The 18,066-nt window shown below is 33.9% G+C and overlaps 1 protein-coding gene across 3 annotated transcripts in view; it reads right to left on the bottom strand.

Moving 5' to 3' along the window:
- Positions 1 to 412: 412 nt before the first annotated feature.
- Positions 413 to 18,066, bottom strand: part of LOC148949664 (corepressor of RBPJ and splicing regulator) — a 52,327-nt gene continuing 34,673 nt past the window's right edge. For all 3 annotated transcript variants that reach the window (XM_089093653.1, XM_089093654.1, XM_089093652.1), the window contains 4 exons: positions 7,398 to 7,843; positions 4,797 to 4,954; positions 3,943 to 4,049; positions 413 to 1,590 (listed from right to left, as the gene is read on the bottom strand). In XM_089093653.1, the coding sequence (XP_088949779.1) occupies positions 1,269 to 1,590; positions 3,943 to 4,049; positions 4,797 to 4,954; positions 7,398 to 7,815 (1,005 nt within the window). In that variant the 5' untranslated portion in view covers positions 7,816 to 7,843 and the 3' untranslated portion in view covers positions 413 to 1,268. The remainder of the gene's footprint in view (positions 1,591 to 3,942; positions 4,050 to 4,796; positions 4,955 to 7,397; positions 7,844 to 18,066) is intronic.

Below are 18,066 nucleotides of genomic sequence, written 5' to 3'. Positions count from 1 at the left end.
TCAAAGGAGCTTCTTTCAGTGCAGATAATATAACATCGATTAAGAAACTAGGTTCTTTACTAATTTCATTTAACAAAATAATGTATATACAAGACAATATGAATGTCAAATAATAATGTTAAATAAAAACGCAAAAATATAAAAAAAAATACTTTTCAAAAATACATCATTTTAAGGTATTTTCAAAAGCAAGAGGGAAGATGCAGCTCCTCTGTTGCGTACACGCATGCGTGTAAATAAACTTCTGCAGACCCCCCTCCAAGGCAAGGATTGTAATTTATGCCCAGGGTGTATGTAAGTTTTTTCTGAAATGCGTGGTCGTATAAACTTCAGATGGGGCTCTTTTGATTGGAAATTTTAAGTTATTCTGCCCTTATTGAGATTCAGCAATGATTTGAGAGCAACCGTCCCCTCCACGCCCATCACTTCCCCAAACACACTCAAACAAAATTTGTGATAGAAACTTTGTTCAGTGTAGTTGAAGGATCCGGAAACTATACCCTTGAGGATGGATTGAGTTTTTGAATAAAATTACATTTCAACATAATTACCAAAACCATAAAGTGTAATAGAATTGAAACTTTCAGGTGCAGTTTCCATCTTAGCCTAACTATGTACTGCAAGATGAGAAACTGATTACAATACAAAAAAATTAAACCGAAAGAAGTGCACGAATCCAGGCATGTGGCCTGAAACTCATTGAAGAAAGTTTCCCAATTTTATCTTTTAATTTAATTCATATTTGGTTTATTTTAATTAAAAAAATACTATGCAGCACCCAAGAACATTTCCAAGATCCAGTTCATCAGATAATCTCATAAGAGCTTCTTTCAGTGCAGATAATATAACATCGATTAAGAAACTAGGTTCTTTACTAATTTCATTTAACAAAATAATGTATATACAAGACAATATGAATGTCAAATAATAATGTTAAATAAAAACACAAAAATATAAAAAAAAGTACTTTTCAAAAATACATCATTTTAAGGTATTTTCAAAAGCAAGAGGGAAGATGCAGCTCCTCTGTTGCGTACACGCATGCGTGTAAATAAACTTCCAAATTAAGCAGTCCAAATTTCGGTAATGATGGACACCCATTACTCTTAATACGTGAACCATCTTGTGTTTTTAGAATCCAATTACCACATACTTCTAGGGAGTACTAAACCCTTGATGTCTTGTTCATCACTCACAGTTTTACAAATAGGCTTGATGAAAAAAATCTTATTTGTTTTTATGATTTTCTTAGTCAACTCAAACTTGCACTAATTGGAATCAGAGTATCTTCTTTTACGACTGTCCCTTCTATGTTCTTCTTTTCTTCTTTTGTCATCTCTCTTTTCGCTGTAATCTCTGTCTCTTCTGTCAAAGTTTTCTTCTTTTTCTTCATAAAAATATTTGTTTCGCTTCAAATCTCTTTTTGAATCCTCATTTCTTTTCAAGTACTCCTTTTGTTTACATTTTTCTTCTTTATACATTGTTTCACTATCATTGGTATCAGAGTCATATCGATATTTATCTTTTTCAGTTTTATATGATTGTGTTCCCTTCATCCGTTTCTTCTCTTTTTCAAGTTTCTTTATCTTCCTAAAAAAGAGAAAAACTGTATAAAACAACTCTAAACAAAGTAAGTACCAAGGAGATAAAAACGAAAACATTTTTTTCTTGTTATCGTAGAGAATTACAACCATAAATCGGACATTAAAACCATTTGAAAGCTTCTTCTCTTAATTTACTTCCAAGGCCGTATCCACGGAGGGGGGGAGGGGGGTTGAACCCACTCCCCATCCAAATTTTTGCCCGACTCCTGAAAACGTAACAAAATTGAACACGAACAAATCTTTGATGGATTTTTTTTTCTATTCGTTTTAAGTTTCGATGTTGCTGCTTACTTTCAGTTGAAAAACTTATTTTTTCTATATTTAGTTTCTGATCTTTTTTTTAAATAATGCTGGCAAGTCCGGCACCCCCTTCATAGCAATGTCCCTTCCCCCATGAAAACTTCCTTCATGGAAATATCCTCTATCATAACCCCCGACACATTTTTATTATTTTTATTAATTCCCATCAACTTAAAAACTGAATAAAAGAACGAAAATAAAATAAAAGAGATAAAATTACAAATAATTCAAAACACTTTGAAGCATAATTCAAAACACTTTGAAGGTTTCCAAGTGAAGTTTTGTTCAATCTGAACTCCTGGATGAAAATATATTGCATTTTCAAGCATCCAGTTACTACAGTAGTTAAACATAGTCGGCGACAGGACGCAGCCTTGTCATTTTAATCCAAACCATACCGGATAAAATTCTTCAGTCCCTTCTCCTTAAACTTGACTCGGCTCAAAGACCCCTTGTACTATGCTTTAAGCAGTTCAACAAATTTCAGGGGTATTCTGTCATTTTCTTGAATTTGCCAAAGTTTTTGGCTTGTGAGCAAGTCAAAAGTGGAAACGAAGTCCAGAAATATCAGAATCAGGGGAAAATTATACCTTTCAAACTGCTGGATAATGAAGCGGATTGCAAAAATATTTTCAGCGCAGGCTTTACCAGGACGGAAACTGGCTTTTCGGGAGACCTATTCGGGAGAAGAATGGCAAGTACATTTGCTGCAATATCATCAAGAGCGATTCCACGGTAATTCTTACTCTCTGACTTGTCACTTTGTTTGAAGAGAGAAAGAAGGCCTGAAACTTCAATCATTCGGGAAATTATTTTTGGTCTAAATAATTAACTCAGTGAGTTTCAGATACTCATCAGAAGCTAAAGAAACATGCTTGCACCCTGCATAACATTGAGTGTGTTCAGTTTCGGAGAGTGCTAAACTTTAGACTGATTATCATATTGCAAGAAGTATTGATCAATTAGATGATTTTGAATTCGAAAGGCTAGAGGCCTAATTGGAAAACTGGAATACAACATTTGTATGGTCACTTCCAGTAACATGAATTATGTCCCATTGGTCACAAAAGACTCCTTTAGTTTTTTACTCATTGGCTTCAGAGGTTGTGAATATAGGCTAGTGGGTTAGCAGGAATGCATAAAAATTAAGCAAGAGAAGTGATATTTACGGAATCAGAAGATAAACTAAAGATTCTCAGAAGAAAAAAATAAAACAATAGCATCCTTTGTACTTTAATGTGTTTATTTTATTTTTGTTCATTCTCCTTAATACCTTGTCATTAATCTCAACTGATCACTTCTAAATTTAATTCATGACCTTCAAGAGAAAATGAGGACATCCTTTTAAACTTTGATACAGAGAACTTGCATTTTTAATAGAATATCTAAAAAGAGAGTAGTCATTCGAAAAGAAAAAAATCAGATAGTTTAGTTTGCATTCTAACGTAACTGCTGTATTTTGAAACATGTTGGCTAAATATAATGATGCAGAATATATTATTGATTATATCATCCAAAAAATCCACACAAAAGCATGACACTAGAAATTACAGAGGAAATATTACAAATTCAAGATAATAAAATCTATATCCATAAAGTTGGCATGCATAGACTGGACTATATATTTCAGGTACTTTTATTGCCAAGTTGGAAAGAATCATCAGTATCTCTTAATCTTAAGCTTATATATGAGCTTGATTTGTTTTTTAAACCTTTCCTATTTTTTTCCAAGGGGTAGATGTTATACTATTTTCGTACCGAAGATTTTTTAAATAAGTGAGTATGCTTTGACTCTTAAACAGCGAAATTCTTTAGCAATCTTAGCAGCTAAGATGTATTCAATAAGTGAGTATACTATTATTTTAGAGGTATATTTTATGTTCTTAGCAAATGGTAAGCTTACTATTAAAGCAACTATTCTACTAAGGTTTTTACTCCATAGCATTTTTAATAGTCAAGATGCGTTAATTGAGTGAGTAGTTACAGAAGAGAAACAGAAAAACTAAAAGAGAAACGTGCAGTTCTGTATTTTACTTACTTTAGAAGTTTCTTTTTCTGCTTGTACGTCAGGTTTTTCAGCAGTTCCATTTCCTCTCCTATGTCTTCTTCACTTTCAGATCCTGAGTATGTCCTTCTCCTTGACTCCTAAAAAAATAAAACCTTTGATATATTGTCCTATATGATATTTATACAAATTTTAGGAGACTGAAGGACGTTAAAAGAATTTCAGAAGTACAATTAATTTGATTTACCGAAGTTTGTGCGGCCATTATTGTGATTTTTCTGCCACAATGCCGCAAAGATTGTTTAAGTACTCACAGGGCAGTACCCAGGGGGGAAGAGGGGGCGCTACCCGGTTTACCCCCTCCCCCCCCCCCAAAAAAAAGAAGAAACTATCCAACTCGTATAAAAGTAAAATCTCTGTACAATGATGTGGTTGCTTGCTTGCCCAGTTAATATTGCAGTAGCCTGCTGGTGAGCAGATGGTTTATGAAACATATTATTTGAGAGAGTCTGTCGCTCCACCTCATATTAGAGATCTCTACCACCACCAGACTAATCTGGCGGTGCCAACATGTGTCAGAGTCAAATTGATGGCACTATTGGCTTATGCTAGATAATAAGTATCGTAGCCGAACGGTCCACTGTCTCTCGTGGACTATTCTCCTCTCAATATTCCTCAACCTAATGGGATGTCAGGGTCACCTCTGACACAGAAGTCCTCCAGCACTACAAGGGCACAGTCGGCTCTAACGTACCACGCCACTCTTAAAAGTTTTAAACATTACTGCCTTATTCACATTCTTTAAATAAAAAGAAAAGAAAGATTTAATTAATCAAAATAAACAGAAAGTTCAACTTGAAGATAAATACAGAACACATTGAGCTTACCACTACATTTTCCACCGGTTCTCCATCAAGTGTATTGACAGCACTTCGCTTTAATTGGAGTCCTTCTTCCCTCATTTGTCTCATGAGTGAAAACGTGTCAGAGCCTTGTGACCCTGCTTCCACCCCAGAAAAACTGGCAAACATAGGGCATTCACGATCTACAAAAGAAAGAAAACTTAATGATCTGAAGTAGAGGGTTCTGTCACTAAAAAAAATGGCTTCACTCTGTAAGGTGATCGCTTGGCAAGGAAAAGACTTTACTGCTACCTCATTTTCAAAGTAAAATTAAAATCTTAGTTTTTGACCATTCTCAAGTTTTTCTATTGTATTTTGTACGTTCGTTAGAAAAACATTTCTTTTGTTGTATACGCTAGATGTTATAAAAAGAAAAATATCTGGGATCTAATTTCAAAGATTTCATGATTACAGTGTGAGCCTTTTCTAGTGTTTTACAACCTCAGATACTGTTTTACCCATAGAAACATTATTTTAAAATATACCACAGACGGCATAGGTTCCCACAAGTTCTCTTTCCAGCTGTTTGGAAAGCTCTATGGTAAATTGTCTTGGTAATAATGGCTTTTTGTTAGATCTTTTTTTTTGTGAACTTTACCCTTTTTCTTGAATGTAACCATGGTAGGTTTCCTAAAGCTCTCTTTCCAGCTGGTTGGATAGCTCTATGATGTATTGGTAATATTGGCTTTTCGTTAGATCTTTTTCTGTGAACTTTACTCATTTTCTTCAATGCAACCATCGGTTTTCTAAAACTCTCTCTTCAACTGCTTGGATAGCTCTATGGTAAATTGTCTTGGTAATATTGGTTTTTTTTCTAGATCTTTTTTTGTAAACCACAATACTTATTTGGAATTAGTTGGTATGAGCCAGAAGGAATTCAGCTTCTGGCAGCTAGCCAATCTGTCATACTTTGAAAGATCTTAAGCCAATTGTCAAACATCTTAACAATTGCAGTTTAATATTGATTCTTGTTTTCTATGTGTATTTAGTTTATTTTAATTTTTTTTTACCTTTGTTTCTTTTACACTGACGACGCCTCGTTTTCATACAGGCGAAGTATCCGCGTCGTTTTTGTTTTTGTCTTTTTGCTACTGGCCTAAGTTTCGATTTGTCTGTTTTATTCATTGAGCTTTCTCTCTTGTTTATCTGTCATACTTTGTTTTAGTATACTACCGTTTCTAAAAAAAAGTATGTTTTGTGCTCTAAAGTTTCTGGGTTCTGGTTCAGGGCATGAAAATTTTTGCTAATTTTCGACTATATAAGATAGAAAGATAACTTGCAGTAATTTAAACAGAGGGAGAGGGGAAAAGAATAGTTTGTATTGGAGCCCTATAAAAAACACTTACATAAATATTGACCAATGAATAAAGACAATTTCACTTGAGTCCGCTTTTATCACTTCCAACAAATTGAGCTGAATTATATTTTCTAGTTATATTGTTAGTTTGAGGTGATTTGGGTTGGATGGATTTGAATGAGGTTTGAATTACATGGAGGTTTGGATTGCACAAGGATTGAATTAAACGGAGATTGGGATGCACGAGGGTTTAGCTGCATGGGGTTCAGACACACAAGGTTCAGTTACACGGGGTTGAGGGGAATGAAGGTTTAAAGGGGAATTCAATTAAATGTGTTCGGTTGCATGGGATTCACTTAACCAAAGGTTCAGTTGCACAGGAACCAATATACCTTGTTTGAAATTGATAAATAGCTAAATCAATAAATAAGCAATCATTTGCAATGACTTACAATCATTTGCAAATAAAAATTTTTAAGAATTAATTTTTATCTGTTAAACTAAGACAGGCACAATCCTTAAGGTGAAAGGAGAGAGTTCTGAGCATTATTCTTAGAGAGAAGGTAGTGTCAAAATGGAAAATAGAATTTCTCACTCAGTATTCTTCTAGATAAGGAGCCGTCCTAGCCGAGTGGTAAGCTTGATAGACGTGGAATTCTTTGTCCACGAGAATAGTTCGAGTCCTGGTATTGCTGGCTATTTGGTTTGGAACAAAGGTCAGTGGCGTGACTGTAAGCTTAGCCAGAGTCAACCCAGCTCTAAATGGATACCTGGAGAAATCTGAGAAAGGTAAAGAAAAGGGTGTGCAAAAGCACAGGATTACTTCCCCCCCCCCCCATTACACATCCTGGCCGAAGGGCCATGACATAGAGATTAGAACAACAAAAACACAAAAACTTACACTTTTGTTTATGGAAGGTTGAGATCTGTGGTTACAGGGTTCTTAGACATATACAGTTTGAGGGTTTAAGTTTCTTCCAAACTGAAGTGTTTTGAACAGGAGTAGAGGGTATGATACTAGAAAATAGTATTTCAGACACCATGTATTTTCATGTGTGTATTTTATCTTCCTTTAGGAAATTTCTTTAAGATATTGTAGGAGCTCCTCCTTTTTGTGGAATTACGCTGCTAAAAATCCAATGTTTAAAAGTCATGGTTGGCTCTCACAATTTAGAACTTGGAAGTAATTTTTCTAATAATCATGCAATGCTTATTTCTCTTTGGACCATATTTAAAATTTGTAATTGAAAAAAGACAAGAAAAAAATTTATAAAAATCAGGAGCTATACCTGTATTGATATGTCCCCACTTCCTGCATTTCAGGCATCTCACATTCCTGACAGGAATACCAAAGGGCTGATCTTTGATTTCAGTATTGTCCTTACAATAGCTTTCCCTTGGTGCATTGTATTTTCTCTGCCATTCAAACTTAAATTCAGCTTCTCCATCTTCCTTGATGTGATCCTTTTGCAGCCCTGGTGGTTGCTCATACATAAAATTTACAGATAGTTTATCTTTAGATTCTTTGCTCACTAGAGCTCTATTATTAAACACATCCTGCTCTTTTTCATATTGAATTCGTAATTCATCTTGTTTCTGCTTCTCGGCAGCTGCCTTTTGTTCTGCCATCCATACTCGTTTTAAATTGTCCCTGGATGCAGGATGGAAAAATTTTTTGCACATGTAATTGTTGAAACCTTTCCCCATCTTGACAGACTTTGTGACTCAACTAGACCTGAAAATGAAATATTACCAAATGATTAAAACTCAAGACATGAGCTGGAGCATCGCGAGAACTGAGATTTAACTGAACTTTCTCAATGAGAAAACATACAGGAGTCTCATTCAGGGAGGGAATAAGCTAAGAAAGCAAGTCTTAAAATTTTCTATCTCCCATGTGTATGTGCCAGCAAGCAGAGACACCTAGATAAAACATAAGAACTTTAATATCGCCTTGCCCCCTCCTCCAACAGAACTGTGGCTTTCAAATTAGTTCCCAAGCCATGAGACAAACAGGGTGGATTTAATAAAAATTTAAACTTTAAGAATGCTCATTTAAAAAAAGTTATTATAAGGGTGGCTCGTCCTCACATTTTTAGCCTGTAGCCTATAAAGAAAGGATAATAAAGTTAAATAGCGTAAAATTCTCAGGACTTTTCAATATTTAGGAGAATTTTCTCAGAGCATTAGATACAGTTTGAGAAAGTCCAACAGTTTAGCTACGAGGGAACACAAAATACACTGAGTATTTCGGATCTGGGATTAGGGTAGTGTAGCCAAATCCCATCATATGACATTTTTACTATAAAAAAAAACATCAGAAGCTTTACGATTTATTCTACTGATATTATTTTTGCTGCAGTAAGGATTTCTATAATATCTAAAGGCTTCTATTTAGACTTGGTTGCATTTTCCCGAAAAATTAACTTAATGTAATAATCTGGTGAAAAAAGAGACCCTGATTTTGAATGCCCATCCAAAAATTTTAGATGCTACCCTTAACACTGATAGATACTTCTAATGGCATCCTCCAGGGATGCCATTACCCCATATTCCCCAGGGCAGGGAACGTAAAATATACAAGTTGTTCATTTTTACATGCAGAATTTATCATCGAGAAAGGGGGAATGTTTGATACTGGATGTGGCCAAAAAAGCTAAGGGTATTGAGGTGAAATTTCAGGGAATGTTGAGCTAGTTTAAAAGACTATAAATCATCCAAGTTATCAAAAAGCCAGATCTACAATGTCTTAGGAACAGGTAAGGATATTAACTTGAAACTTTCATGGCCACTACTAATACTGCTGCTGCAAATGCGACTACCTTCAAGTGCAACAACTTAGTGACTGTGACTGCTTGCAATTGCAAAGCAAAGCAAAACACATCTTGTGCATACTGATTGTCAAAAGGGCGCATTAGCAGTATCTCATGAACGGTTGAGGGCATTAAGTTAAAACTTACAGGACTTGTTAAACAGGGCTTGGATGGCAAAGGACTCCTTGTCCTTTTTAGACCCCTTTTACACTGATTAAAATTATGAAATAGCCACTTTCAAATTAATCAAAAGGTCTAAGAACTATACCTCTCGGGATGTCAAGCCTCCCCCCTTCCCCGACCTAAGCAAAGACCAACCAGTCCTCCTCTATAATAGCTGATAGAAAATAATAAATCACTATACAGCATTAGAACACTGTACATAATCTTTTGTTTTATATGGACCATATGAATTTTAGTAATGAATGCACCACTTTCCACCATTACTGAGTATGAAACTAGAAAGCTCAATATACAATTTTTCAATAATTTCAAATCTATTGGTAATCTCAGAATGTTCAGTCAATTGTAAGTTTGCTCTTTTCGGGTAGAAATTACAGTTTGATGGCAAAAAATGGCAGAAAACTCTACTTTTATGAGGCAGTCTTTATGGCTACTTATAAAGCGGCACTCGAGCTTTAATTTTCTTTTGAATGGGCCATCTTGTGATTTTCTGAGATCACTGGTTTGATTCTATAACCCCAAGGTTATACACATATGTGAAAAAAAAAAAAAAAAATCAAAATTCCACTTTTTTTTGTGGGAGCTTGAAACTTCTACAATAGAACTCTCAGCTTTGCTGAAATTTATGGTATAATATTCATCTAGAACAGTTACCACATTGGGAAGTTTTCCCGTTTTTGTCAAAAATCAAGAAAATTTTCTTAGGCTTGTAGATTCTGATTGGTAATTTGAAACGTCATTTTAAGCCTATTCTATTGTAATCAAGATTAATTTCTTAGAGGTTTTGTTAATAGTAGCGCAGATAGCTCCTTATTTAGAAGCAAACTCTTTGAAAAAAGCTTCAACTATCAAATCGAAAATCTTCAAAAACATTAATAGCTTTCTACCAAACTTATAACTTTTTAAGCATTAATTGTCAGTTGGAAATACTTTTTTTTTAAATTTCTAACTGTTTTTAATTAATACAGGGAAATCCGGTTCCAACTCCACGAAAAAATTCCCCTTGCACATGGAAATATCAAAAAATTGTCTTTCGGAAGTAATGAGCAATGTTGAAACCTACTCTACTATTATGATAATGTTTCGTTAAAGAGGAAATTATTATGTATATTTAACTAAAAAAACGGTATATTTTCATTGACAAACCCCCCCCCCCAACAATTATTATGAATTGACACCACTGTCCAAACAAATGTTCACCATCTGGAAATAATAGCTCTTACCTAATAGAACAGAGAATATTATGAGAACTGAGCACACCAACTGCTATAACATGCGCAGAGGCTGGCGTTTACCCCCCTCCCCCCCCCGCGGAAAATATCCCCCCGGAAAAAACGCAGAAAATATCCCCCCCCCCAAAAAAAAAAACACACCCCGTGGAAAATAAGGCTTTCCAAATTTGAGAATTTTATTTGAGTTTTATTTTTTTTATTTCCGTAGGGGGATGGAATTTTGGTGCTTGTGTATTATGCGCCACTCACTTAACCACCATTAACAAATAAATGAAACCCAAAACTAACAGAAATTATAATAGATAGCCTAGTCAAATTCAAAACGAGCAAAAAGTAAAAGGAGTATGGCTGACAACACCCATGTCTCCTTCAGACCAGAAAATAATTTGTACTTTACTTAAAAAACGACGGCATATTTCTACCGAAATCGTCCCTTATTTTCCTTGTGTTTTTTATAATTATGCAAACTTTCTTGTGTTTTAATAACTACACCAATTACTAATAAGAAAATACATATTTAAGATCACCATAAAAAGCTAATTCTTTGACTGAATGATATCAATAGTTAGGCTCTTATACTTTCGTTATTGACAAGGATTGTTATTTACTTACCATTCATTACTATGAAGAATTTGTTTTTCTGTTGTTTTTTTTTACTCAAACCAAATCATATAGAAAAAAATTTTGTAGAAAACTTGTTAGGGGTCACCAGTCACAAATTGGACCTTATATTTTTCCTTATTATGGGTAAAAATCTATTGGCAGGCAGCCAACAACGGAGCAACAAAAATTTTTTCCATGGTTTTTCCCTTTTCTGCTTTTTTCCCTTTGGTTTCCTTATAATTACTATGTAGTCCCAAATTTCCACGTGGGTGCCATGACCCCCCACCTACCCCCCCCTCCCCCCCTTGCCAATGCCCATGTCCTCGTTAAGCCAAAAATGAGTAGAAATAAATTCAAATAATTTTCCAAGCGTAAAACTACCACAAACCACCATAAATAAATGAATTGACCTCAAAACGAACAGAAATAACAATAAATAACCTATTCAAACTCAAAATAGCAACAATTAGCATGAGTAGGGCTGACAATCCCCACACCTCCTCAAGACCAGAAAGTAATTTGCACTTTACTGAAAACAAAATACATTTTAGATGTTTTCACTTTTTTTTACTTCAACAAATAAAGAAGTATTAAGAAGATAAGGAATAGATATCAGGATATGTATATCAAATTGACGATACACTTTTTTTTTTTTTTAAGTAAAGTGCAAATTATTTTCTGGTCCGAAGAAGACATAGGTGTTGTCAGCCATACTCCTTTCACTTTTTGCTCGTTTTGAGTTTGACTATGCTATCTATTATAATTTCTGCTAGTTTTTGGGTTTCATTCATTTGTTAAAGGTTATTTATGGTAGTTTAACACTTGGAAGATAACGAAAATAAACTCGTATAATATGGCAACGCTTTTGTCGGTAAAAATTTAAACAATTTTGATTGTGTTTGTCCCCAAAGCCGACTATCTTTTCAAAGAGTTGCCAAACCGTCTTAGGCTAAACTTTTTGGTGCCATATATTTTAGCTTAATTTTAATGATTTTTTACTTAAGCTTTTTTTCTTCTTTATTTTTTTTTTTTAATTTGGCATCTGCAACTGCCAAAAATTACAGAAAATTGTGTGGAAGCCTTTTCAACACAAATGGATTTGTGTTTTTTTTTCTAAGTTTTAAGTCACTTCTGGTGTGTAAATTCCTCTTTTTCCCGTTCCTTAGCACTTTTCAACAAAAATAGAAAAAACTCAAATAAAAGTTTCAAATTTAGAAACCTTATTTTCCACAGGGGGGGGGATATTTTCCAAGGAGGGGTATATTCCGCGGTGGTTACTTTCCGAAGGAGGGGGAGTATTTTTCGTGGGGGAGGGCATTTTCGGGGGGGTTAAACCCCCCCCCCCCATTCACTGTGTTCATTTCTGTTATTTTACTGTGTTCAGGGTCGTAGGCTATATTTGGCTTTAAAATACACTTATTTGTCTATCTATATAATATGCAGAATAATTGTATCAAACACATTTTGCATGCAGACCCGTTATGCTTACCCCTCCCCCCCTAATGTGCAAATCTATAGCGCAAATTCATTTCTAAAGTAACAAAAAAAAACGGTGTGTTCTCGAATTTTACACAGCGTAAACTTGAGTGGCGCATAATACACAAGTACCAAAATTCCATCCCCCTATGGAAATTAAAAAAACAAAATTCTCAAATTTGGAAATCCTTATTTTCCACGGGGGGTATTTTCCTGGGGGTTATTTTCCGCGGGGGGGAGGTACTTTCCGGGGGGTATTCGCCTAGAACCAGAACCAACACGCGCACTCGTCTGAGGCAGACTGAACAATGACAGCAGCGGGTTAAAATTGCTGAAGTGTTATTTTATGTAGATATAATCAAAAGTTACTGACATTTAAACATTCAGCTATTCAGCATCTATCCTTAACCAAGAGCAGAACATAATTACCATTGGATTGCATAAACAATTAGATCAGGGGTCCCTAAGTTGTTTTAATTAAGGCTTTCTTGAGTTGATCAGGAAGGTCATTGAATTTAATAATAGGCCATTAGTAAATAATAGTTAAGAGATAAAGGTTAAAGATAAGAACCTATTCAATTACTAGAAATAAAAATTTCTGTGTATTTTAAATTTGCTTGGTTCCGGAATGGAGTTTGACTCCCATGTTATTTAAATTAAACTAATAAAAATACGCTCCTTAAAGGTATTTTAGACGAGAATGCTTCCTGATGTAAGTAGTAAGCTTGTATAAGATTTGAACAATACATTCACGCCTACATGAATAGGCAGTGCAGTTTGACGTGCACATTGAAAAAAACGACCAATCCTTTTATACCTATAAAGTGGTCAAACTCGTTTTGGGATTATAATTGTTTGTTTGGTTTTTTTTTTTAAATCGAAAAGAGATTGTCAAATTGCGTATTTAGGACTGATTTTGTAGGAAAAGCTGTCTATCACCCATGCGTTATCCACTGTTCCATTTCTTTGAAGTATGTGCTATCAAGAGCGGTTTCTGATTTTTTTTTTTTTTGACATTTGCCTTTAGCCAAGAATGGTTTGATATGAATGTGTCGGTAGATAGCATTTGCGAATTAGATCCTATGAAGGTGGAGAAAAAAAAGGGTTTAGCATTTGAGAATTGGACTATACGAACGATATTAATAGAATAATAGGGAAAAAAATAGAGCTAGATAACATTTGCGAATTGGTGATTATCAGTTAAGTTAACCCCTCGGGGTTGTTAACTCATAGCTTATTCATTATAAATTTGGAACAATATCAATCTACGGAAATGGTTAACGATGATAAAATGGTCTTATGACTTGACCTAGCTTTACTTTTTTGATGTGTTCTGTATAATACACAAGTGGCGTTTGAACAGTGTTGTCAATTTAAAATAGAGTTTAACGTTATAGTATACTAAAAATTTTATACTAAGAGAGATGTAGATGGCAAGAAAAGAATTTTAATAACGGATAGCTTTACTTCTTCGATGTGTACTGTATAATACACAAGTGGTGTTTGAACAGTGTTTTTAATTTAAAATAGAGTTTAACGTTATACTATACTAAAAAGTTGATACTAAGAGAGATGTAGATGGCAAGAAAAGAATTTTAATAACGGATAGCTTTACTTCTTCGATGTTTACTGTATAATACACAAGTGGTGGTTGAACAGTGTTGTCAATTTGAAATAAAGTTTAACGTTATACTATACTAAAAAGTTGATACTAAGAGAGATGTAGATGGCAAGAAAAGAATTTTAATAACGGATAGCTTTACTTCTTCGATGTGTTCTGTATAATACACAAGTGGTGGGGTGATGGGAGCGGGGTGTCTTAGAGTACTTATAGTGCTGTACTGTGGGCCGAGTTGCTAGCGAAAAACCCGTGTGGATGACTTGAAATAAAAAAAATTAACAAGAAATCTCTGAAAAATTATTTTTCGGGGATGGGTTGATGGCGGAAGGAGCTCTTAGATCAGTTAAAGTGTGATAGTGGGGGGGGAGTTGCTAGCGAAAAACCCGTGTGGATGATTTGATAGAAAAATTTTTTAATAAGAAAACTCTGAAAAAATATATTTGGGGGGATGGGGTGATGGCAGAAGGATCTCTTAGAGTAGTTATAGTGTGATAGTGGGGGGGCGAGTTTTTATATAGAGTTTATATATAGTTTTTATTATAGATGGCACTACACCCGCTCAGACACACAGTCATAGTGAGAGGGATATTCAAAAAGTTGAGTTAATTTAAGTTCACTTAGAGTGGCCAGACATGCATTGGAATAAGCAAACACCCGCCCAGACACACAGGCAAAAAGAGTGTGAGAGATAAAAACACAAACAAATACGTAGATTTAGAAACAAAAAACCGAGAAAGACATGGAGTGTTGACATTTGATGTCGATAATGCAGTTAAGGGATGTTGACGAAAAAAATTTATTCACTCTGACACTTAGATTCTGTCAATTTTATCCGATGTATCTGACAAATGATGTTGATAAAAAAAATTTATTCACTCTAACACTTAGATTTTGTCAACTTTTTCCTATGTATCCGAAAAATGGATGTTGATATAGAATTTAATCACTTTTATACTTAGATTTTGTGAAATTGCTGTATTGTCTGTCTAGGAAGCGACTTCAATCGATAATGAATGTTAATACAGAATTTGTTCAATTTTTTTTCATAGTTTCCTAAATTAAATTTCTGTATTGTGCATCTAAGAGGTGAATTCAAGAAAGAGTTGTTACTTACTTACTTACTTACAATTTTTTCATAATGAAATAATGACATATCCAACAACGGATGTTGATAAAGAATTTATTCATTCTGATACCTAGATTTTGTCAATGTTTTTCCATGTGTCTGACAATATATGCATGCAAACTCCTTTTCTTACATATCCGATGTTTTAATAGACATTCTAAACGTTTGATATGCCAGCTTACTCTAAAAATAATTAACCCATAACATTGTAATGCATAATATATTTTTAATGAAATAATGCTATGTAGAATATTAATACAAAAATACATTATGATACATTATTAATATCAATGAATAACTTTGGACATTTTGAATCTGTTCCATAAAATATTTCACCATGTTCTCTCTTGATATTGTAGCTATTGTCTTCTCTCAGTTCGTAATCAGTAGAATAATCATTATTCCATTTTGAGTCATACACAATTTTTACTGGTGTGTCATCAACAGGCTCAATATGCTTTTCGTCTTTGGTATTTTTGCAACTTAATGTCAATCTTGACATTGGGGGGTAACCAATCATCATTGAACACTATCTTTCTCAAGAAAAAAGTCCTAAATTTCTAAACTAGTGTTTAAAAGCATATCCACAATATCATTTTGTCGTGTCGTGATTAATATAGCAATAAATTGTGTAAATGCATTTGGACCACAACGTAAAAGCTTCATGCAATAGTCTAATGATGGAGAATCAGTTTTCATTATATCGACAAGAATTCCCTGAGAAAATATCTTCCTTTGAATAGACAGCTCTAGAAAATCATCATCTAGAATCAAACGTTTTTCCATAAACACTATATTCCCCATGATTCGCTCTTTCTCAAATCTATCCATTTTCTAGAGTCCTAGCACTCTCACAACCAACTTCAGACTAACCAGAATTTTTTTTCCTACTCTAAAAATATACACTAGTCTACTATAGAAAGAAAAACCCGCCTAATCTAAATTCAACGTAACAACACATGAAGTCAAAATGAATAGAACTTGGATTTTATGACTGTTATCTGATGTATTCAATAAAAACTTTGAAAATGAATTTATTCTTTCTGGTACTTAGATTTTGTCAACGTTTTCCTATGTATCTGAAAAATTGATGTTGATATAAAATTTAATCACTCTTATGCTTACATTTTGTGAATTTGCTGTATTGTCTGTCTAGGATGCGACTTCAATCAATAATGAATGTTAATAAAGAATTGGTTCAATTTTTTTTTCATAATTTCCTTAATTAAATTTCTGTATTGTGTCCCCAAGAGGTGAATTCAAGAAAGTTTGTTACTTACTTACTTGCTTGCTTACAATTTTTTCATAATGACATATCCAACAACGGAAGTTGATAAAGAATTTATTCATTCAGATACCTAGATTTTGTCAATGTTATCCCATGTGTCTGACAATAGATGTATGCAGATTCCCTTTCTTACATCTCCGATGTTTTAATAGACATTCTAAACGTTTGATATGCTAGCTTACTCTAAAAATAATGAACATATAACAATGTAATACATAATATATTTTTAATGAAATAATGCTATGTAGAATATTAATACAAAAATATATTATGATACATTATTAATATCAATGATCAACTTTGGACATTTTGAATCTGTTCCATAAAATAGTTCACGATGTTCTCTCTTGATATTGTAGATATTGTCTTCTCTTGGTTCGCCACCATAGAATAATCATTATTCCATTTTGAGTCATATACAATTTTTACTGTGTGTCATCAACAGGGTCAATATACTTTTCGTCTTTGGTATTATTTGGTTCATTGGCTGTTTGATCAATGGCAGTAACGTTTGCTGGTGCTCTGTTTTTCATCGATTCATCTTTATATTCCATAGTGATATTTTCTACTAATGCCCTTTTAATTTTTCTGGCAATTTCACTGTCTATTATCACATTATTTTTACAAAGGTAACAGTTTCGGCACGTAGATAAGATATGGTTTACGATATTAGTAGAAGAGTAGGCCTTTCTTTTATTGACCTTCCGTTGAATGCTAATACCCGAAAGCTGACGATTGGATGTATCAGTAGGTAGTGTGTTACCTGCAGCAGTAGCAAGGAGTTGTCCTCTATCATCAACGATTATTTTTATGTTGGCATTCTCTTTGAGTGCAATCATCCCTGGAGATCTCAATCTCGCATAACCACCAACATAAGAGTTGAATTTTTTCGGTATTCCAAAGAAATTTAATTCCTTACTGTCATGACAATGCATGCATACATTTCCAATAGTGCTACCACTTGTACTTGTTTCATAGTTTAAATAATTCTCCTTGTCGGCATTCAATGCTACAATAACATTGTCATGTGAACACACTTTATTAAAATACTCCATCTTCACTTTTTTTAAAGATATGACTTATGTGTTTATCGTTCCACTGCGTAAAAAATACTGATTTAATACATGCAATACACTAGGTAGTGTCGATAACCGGACATAGAATACCAGTGGGAAAGCCACATCGTGTCTCTGAGCAATCATAGAGTACAATTGTTAGAGCCGTAAGCATATTTTGTAATTTTAAGATACGTAGAAAAAAAAAATAAAGTTGAACCATTTCGAAGTTAAAAAAAAATAGTTTGTTTTTATGAAAAAATATTGAATTATAACCATCAGTCTTCATCATTATGAGTATCCATAACTGGACTTAAGTTTCACATTTGAACCAGAGAATTGTATTTTCCATAATTTTCTTACAAAAAACTAGAGTTTACGGTCAAAAACCCTTATTAGCTCAAATTTTATAGAAATAGTTTATATTTCGATCCAAAACTGGACTTAAGTTTCACCTATGAGCCAACGAATCGTATTTCCATAATTTTCTTACAAGAAACTAGAGTTTACGGTCAAAAACCCTTATTAGCTTAGATTTTACGGAAATACTTTTATTTTTCA

The sequence above is a fragment of the Artemia sp. Qi Xiang Cuo genome, chromosome 8, assembly GCF_049724085.1.
Source record: "Artemia sp. Qi Xiang Cuo chromosome 8, ASM4972408v1, whole genome shotgun sequence".
Classification (NCBI taxonomy): Eukaryota; Metazoa; Arthropoda; class Branchiopoda; order Anostraca; family Artemiidae; genus Artemia; species Artemia sp. Qi Xiang Cuo.
Note: the sequence above shows the minus strand (reverse complement) of the source record. Positions and strands in the feature narration are given on the sequence as shown.